The sequence below is a fragment of the Pteropus vampyrus genome, unplaced genomic scaffold, assembly GCF_000151845.1.
Source record: "Pteropus vampyrus isolate Shadow unplaced genomic scaffold, Pvam_2.0 Scaffold113, whole genome shotgun sequence".
NCBI lineage: Eukaryota > Metazoa > Chordata > Mammalia > Chiroptera > Pteropodidae > Pteropus > Pteropus vampyrus.
In genome coordinates, this window is record NW_011888894.1 from 1712163 (window position 1) to 1718649 (window position 6487).

At 43.4% G+C, this 6487-nt stretch overlaps 1 protein-coding gene across 1 annotated transcript in view; it reads left to right on the plus strand.

Annotated features, from left to right (window-relative positions):
• The window catches only part of ADD2 (adducin 2), a 90642-nt gene that overhangs the window by 73534 nt on the left and 10621 nt on the right, over window positions 1–6487 (plus strand). The window contains exons 10-13 of the mRNA XM_011365559.2: window positions 220–396; window positions 3759–4016; window positions 4842–4961; window positions 5978–6067. Of these exons, the coding sequence (XP_011363861.1) occupies window positions 220–396; window positions 3759–4016; window positions 4842–4961; window positions 5978–6067 (645 nt within the window). The remainder of the gene's footprint in view (window positions 1–219; window positions 397–3758; window positions 4017–4841; window positions 4962–5977; window positions 6068–6487) is intronic.

Below are 6487 nucleotides of genomic sequence, written 5' to 3' on the forward strand. Positions count from 1 at the left end.
GTGCACACACAACAAGTTTGGGGTGGCTTTCCTCTGGGAGGAAAAAGACAAATACAGCTCAGCTTTCCAACCATTTTTGTTTCTAGTCTTCCCTAATCCCCACTCTCCGTTACACACATGAGCAGAGGTAAATGCATGGGTATGTGTGTGTACACGCACATGAACACACACATGTGCATGCACACGCACAAGCTCAGGGCTCTCTGCTCTTCACCACAGGTGTCCGCTCTGTCCAGCGCCGGGGGAGTGGAGAACCTCATCCTCCTAGAGCAGGAGAAGCACCGGCCCCACGAGGTGGGCTCCGTGCAGTGGGCCGGGAGCACCTTTGGGCCCATGCAGAAGAGCCGGCTTGGGGAGCACGAGTTTGAGGCCCTCATGAGGATGCTGGACAATCTGGTGAGTCTCCTGCCATTATCCTTTTAGGCAAGTCCATTAAGGCTTAGCCCCAGAACCAGTCAGCATGAGGCAGTAGGTGGGCGTCAGAATTGCCAGCATCACAGTTATTTTGTTAAAGCCTCGTTGACTGACAGCTTGACTTAGAATTTGTGGTCATTCTAATAGTAGTTGAGGTGGCCTTTGCTATCCCTTCCCAGGGCTATAATGTCATACCTGCAGAATGCTCTTTGGAGACGGGGTAAGAAGATATAGGTTGGTAAGGGAAGTAGTAATACAGTAAAAATCAGAACCACAGAACCTCTCATAGTGTGACTTAGTTCACACTTTTGTAGTTAGTTCTTTAATGCAGAAACACATAATACCACCAATTTCATTATTTCAGGTGAGCAGCATCGTGACAATATGCTATTGTAATAATTGAATGAATTAGTCATTACAAGAGTTAACTGGGAAGTGTCTAGGAATGGGATTTAAAGGATACACAAGAATTTTAAGACATTCTTTCTTCTAGAGGCTAACGATTTAGTTGATGACATGACACATAAGCCGGAGACAATTCAAGAACAAGAAGAAAGCTTATACCATACACGAGGAGCTAATTGCAGGAAGAAGAGACTCTTAACTTCTTAGATTGCTAATAGTGAAACATGAGACCTAGCTTTGTAGCATTTCCATATCTAATTCATCCCTCACCACTGCTCTTGTCTTGGTCTCTCCTCATTGTGCCTAGGTCATTGCGATAATCAATACTTTCCTCTTTGCCTCCAGTTCCTCCTAATCATCTCCACCTTATTACCAGGCTGACCATGAGGGTCACTTTATAATGATGAAAGATACAATCCACAATGAAAATACAACTCTCATTAGCATTTGCATGCTGAATAGTCTATGCCTAAATAAAGCACCTGAACCAGACGGTTTCATACAGGAATTCTTTCAACTCTTTAAGAAACAGACAATTCTTATGTTATTTTAATCTTTCTCAGAGAAGAATGAAAGAAGGACCATAGCAATTATAACATAGTCAGAGCAATCTTACTTGGAGTTGATGAAAAATACTGCAAGAAAACTAGCAAATAGTATGCAGCATAACATCAGGATAACAATACACAATAACCAAGAAAGGGTTCATTCCTGGTATTCAAGGAAGCCTTAATATTATCAACCTTTTAAATATGTTTTTTAATGTTAATGACTCTAGGGATAAAAACCTTTTGATCATTTTAATAAATATAAAAGGCAGTGGACAACAATTTGGCATCAACTTATAAAAATAAAAGCTGTTAAGTAGAACAAGAAGACACTTATTTAACATAATTAAAATGACTTTTCTCAAAACATGAGCCATTATTATGGCCAAACACTAGGAGTATTTCCATTAAATTTTACACTTGATCTTAGCCAAAAGCCCAAGAAGCAATCTATTGAGTTTTGAAACAAAATAATGACTCCTGCTCTCAGCGCTGTTATTTAATATTGTTCTAGAATAGAATTGGAACTCAATCCAAAGCAAGGAGGCATAAAAATAAGAGGTATAAATATTACAAAGGAAACGAAATTATAATTTTTTGTAGATAGCGTGGTTATATGCCTTAAAGTCCAAAAGAGTCAACTGAAAGTAATATAAGAAATAATTAGTGCATTTTAAAGTAGTCACATGAAAATGCATACAAAAATTAGTAGGTTTTTTTTCTATTTTAACACATAATATATTTGAAAATATAATAATGGGAGAAAATAACTCCATTTGCAAATGCAACAAAATCATAAAACATTAAGCAGAACTCATTTAGAGAAAACCACATAGCTTTACCAATAGACATCAGAGAAAATCTGAAATCAGTGAAGAGCTATAATTTATTTTTGGTTAGAAAGCTTCCATAGGATAAAGAGATCACTTTTCCAAATTGACCAATAAATTCAATGTAATTCCTTTAAAAATGAGGAAAGGTGTAAGGACTTAGCAAAGTATTCTTCTAGGTGAAATTCAGAATGGTTAGGAAAATCCTATAAGGAGAAGGGAAATTAGGGGTACTTGTCTCACCACATGGTAAAGCGTGATAAAGCTTAAGTAACTAAACGGAGGAGCACTAGTGCAGAATGCACAGGCAAATCAGTGTGACAGCTTAGAAAATCTAGAAGTAGATCCCAAATATATGAGAAATTAACACAGGGCAAACAGGGCAAAAAGATAGACTGCTAGCCATTTAGAGAAGAAAACTAACATGGATTGCTACCTCATGCCTTTCGACAAGATAAATTCCTGATTTATCAAAAATTTAAACATATAAAACAAAACACATAGATATTAAAAACATAGATTAATATTTGTGATGGTCTTGTGCTGAGGAAGACCTTGCTAGCATGGCAGGAAAGCCTAAAATCATGATGACGAATATTAATAGATATAATTACATTAAAATTCAAAATGTGCATTTTCTAAACCATTCCCTCAACCATAAACAAAACTAAAAGACAAACTATGGGAGGAAATGTTTGCAAATCTTGACAGTCAAAAGATTAAAATCCTTAATATAAAAAGAAACATTATAAATCAATGTGAGAAAGAAAAACATATCAACAGAAAAATGAATCAAGAACACAATTTACAAAGGAAGACATTCAAGTGGCCATCCAGTATAATTAAAAACATCTAATTTTACTAGTAATCCAAAAGAGAGCAAAACAGAATTAGAGAAAACAGAATTAGAGAAGAAGCTGAGAATGGCTTCACGGCTGCCAAGATTCCTGAGTATTCTTTCTCACTGAGCAGCAGTCCATTCTCCTTTTGTGAGAGACATGGTCTTGCTTAGGAGACAGGGGTGTTCTTGAGTCAGATTTGAGAGTTCTGAGAGGAAAATATTTAAGAAGCCTCAGAGTGGAGGGAGGGAGGCTGACTATTAGAATCCAGCTGGGAAGCTTTTAAAAATCCTGTTGCCCAGACCACACTACCATCTGGTGACACGGGCAGTTATGAGGTCGGCCCAGGCATCAGCATTTTTAAAGCTCCCACATGGTTCCAATGTGCAGGAGGGTTTGAGAACACTGCATGGGATGAAAAGTTGGAGCTTTGTTTGGGTAAGGAGCTCTGTCTGGTCCACAAGGTCCCAGGGATTTTCTCAGCCTTGGCGTATTGGGGTGGAGGAGGGGAGAGTTTGGGGTGAAGGAGGGGAGAGGGTGGGAGATCAAAACAGGAAACAGTTCTGAAATACAGCCGAGAAGCGGCAAAGCCTGAGTTGTATTATGGAGATTAGGTTTAAAATGAGTTATTAGATGGAAGGGGATTTAGTGTGTGGGTGGGCATGCAGGCATATAGAGACCATTTCCCCCACAATCAGTGGTTCTTTTTTTGTCCTTTTTAGGGTTATAGAACAGGCTACACGTACCGTTACCCCTTCGTTCAAGAGAAAACCAAACACAAAAGTGAGGTGGAGATTCCGGCCACGGTCACAGCCTTTGTGTTCGAGGAGGATGGCGCCCCGGTGCCCACTCTGCGGCAGCACGCCCAGAAGCAGCAAAAGGAGAAGACCCGCTGGCTCAACACGCCCAACACCTACCTGCGGGTCAACGTGGCCGACGAGGTCCAGAGGAGCATGGGCAGCCCCCGGCCCAAGACCACAGTAAGGCGGGCAGCAAGGAGCTCCTGATGGGGAAGGCCAGGGTTGGGGAGAGTGCCCGGCTATGTGTCTCCTCTGGGCCTATGTTAGCACAAGCTCTGATTAGGACTTTCTATCGGACGTCTGGGAGCAGTTCTTTGTGCCCATGGAACCTCTGATCACCTCTTTCTTACACCTCTACGCTGAGTTTTTGGGTCTAGAGGGTGGCTGGACCAGGTTATCCTTAGCAGCATGAGAGCCAAGAGCAATTGATGTTTGCTTCTTGCTCCCACATCCAGAGGGGGCTTCTGGGAAGTTCAAGAATGGGTATCCAACATTTAAACTGCACATCTGATGCAAACCCAGGAGGTGGGTGGGATATACATTTCTATCTATTACATTATCTCCCCCACCCCAACACACACACTCACTTTGACTCTTAATCTGATTTTTTATTAACATTAAAGTAGCTAGCAGCCAAATAGACTAGCTCTTCATTAAAAAACGATAATAAAATAAAGCCTTGCAAATTAACATCATTGAGTTGTCTAATACTGAAGCTCAGGTGACTGTCTATCTGTCATTGCTGGTTACCAAGGATCTGACCTCTACTCTTAAGTATTCTTTATGGCTATTGACCTGGATCTTTTTCGGCAGCTAGGTCATTTGTTGCCCATCTCTGCTCTGGGAGACAGACATCACAGAGGCCCCCTGGGAGAGACTATATATGTATAGGCTTGCCGACCTTCCATGTAGGCCTGTCGGCTCAGATCTCATGGGGCAGACCACTGGGGAGGACACCTGGGTCTTATTCCTTTGCCTTACCCACCTGGCCTTGTGTGTGTTCAGTGGATGAAGGCTGACGAGGTGGAGAAATCCAGCAGTGGCATGCCGATACGGATTGAAAACCCAAACCAATTTGTGCCTCTCTATACTGACCCCCAAGAAGTGCTGGACATGCGAAACAAGGTAGGGTGGTAGCCATCTCTTGTCCCTCAAGGATGTGGGGGGAGGCTGGTTTCCTAGGGTGCTCCTGACTTATCAACACCCCATGGTGCCTCTTATGAGTCAGAAAGAAACTACATTTATTGGCTTTATTCCGGGCACTGTGCTAAGTGCCGCACTGATGTAGTCCTCTAGAACCCTTACATAGAGAGGTGTTTGCTTTAGGCATTAGGTGTGTCTAAGAGACCTGCCCACAAATTGAGTTTTTATTAATTCTATGCTATTTTCCTTTTGGCCCATTTTCAAGATTTCAAAATCTTTTATATTTATTTCTCCACCTTTGCTTTACAGTTCACTTATATTTTTAATGTTACGTTAAAAACTTAAGTTGTAGCAGACCACCTTCAGATACACTCACAAAACAGCTTGTCTAAGGACCCTCTGAAGTGCTTGTTTGAAATGCAGATTCCTGGGTCACCCCCCATCTTACTCCCCAAGAGATTCAGATTCAATAGGTGTGGTGGCCCTGAAATCTGTATTTTATTTTATTTTATTATTATTTTTTTAACTCCTACAGCACCTGGTCTTCCTAAGTGGTCTCCCATCCAAGTACTAACCAGGCCTGACCCAGCTTAGCTTCCCAGATCGGGCTTGTTCAGGGTGGCGTGGCCGTATACTGAAATCTGTATTTTAAACAAACTCCTCAGGGTCTTCTTGGGAATATTAAAATTTGAGACTATCCCTCAAGGATCGACTCTGCCTCCTTTCACGCTTCACTTCCTACAGTTACCTTGCCTGAGTCAATGAGAATCTGGCGTTTTACATAAACCGCTCGTTCACTCTGAAACAGACATGGAGACTGTCTCAGAGTGACAGACTCTGTTAGAAATAGAGGAGACAGGCACCCAACCGCTGGAGGACCTTTTTAGACCCAAGTCACAAATCACACTGGACACCAGTAGGCCCCGGGAATGCCCTTCCCACACTCCACACTCTGACACTGAACAGAGAGCTCACTCTCCCCCTCCTTTTCCACACAGATTCGAGAACAAAACCGACAAGATGTGAAGTCGGCAGGGCCCCAGTCTCAGCTCCTGGCGAGCGTCATCGCTGAGAAGAGCCGAAGCCCGGTACAGCAGCGGCAGCCCCTGTCTGGAGGGGAAGCATGTGTGCCTCCCAGGTCTTCAGTGCCCGGGGCTGGGCAGCAGGACCCCTGAGTCCTCATGCCCACTTCCCTCTGTGATCTTGGGTGCTGATGCTCTTGCTGCAAAACGGACGCCGTGGGGTCCAGGGGAGTGTCTAATCACCCGCTGTGGGCACTGGGCGGGGCAGCAGCTGCCCAGCCTGCCCATGGGAGTGAGGCTGACTTCCATGCTTCTCCCGTGGAGCTCCACTCTGCCGTCTCTTAGAATCCTGCAAAGTGGGGAATGTGGCTGGCAGCTCCCAGCTGCTCAGGCTTGCCTGCCTGAGCATTTCTGGCCTCTGTGCGGATATGGCATCGTGAGACTGTAGCTGTAGGAAGATGCTCGTGTGCTCTCAGAGGGGAGGCA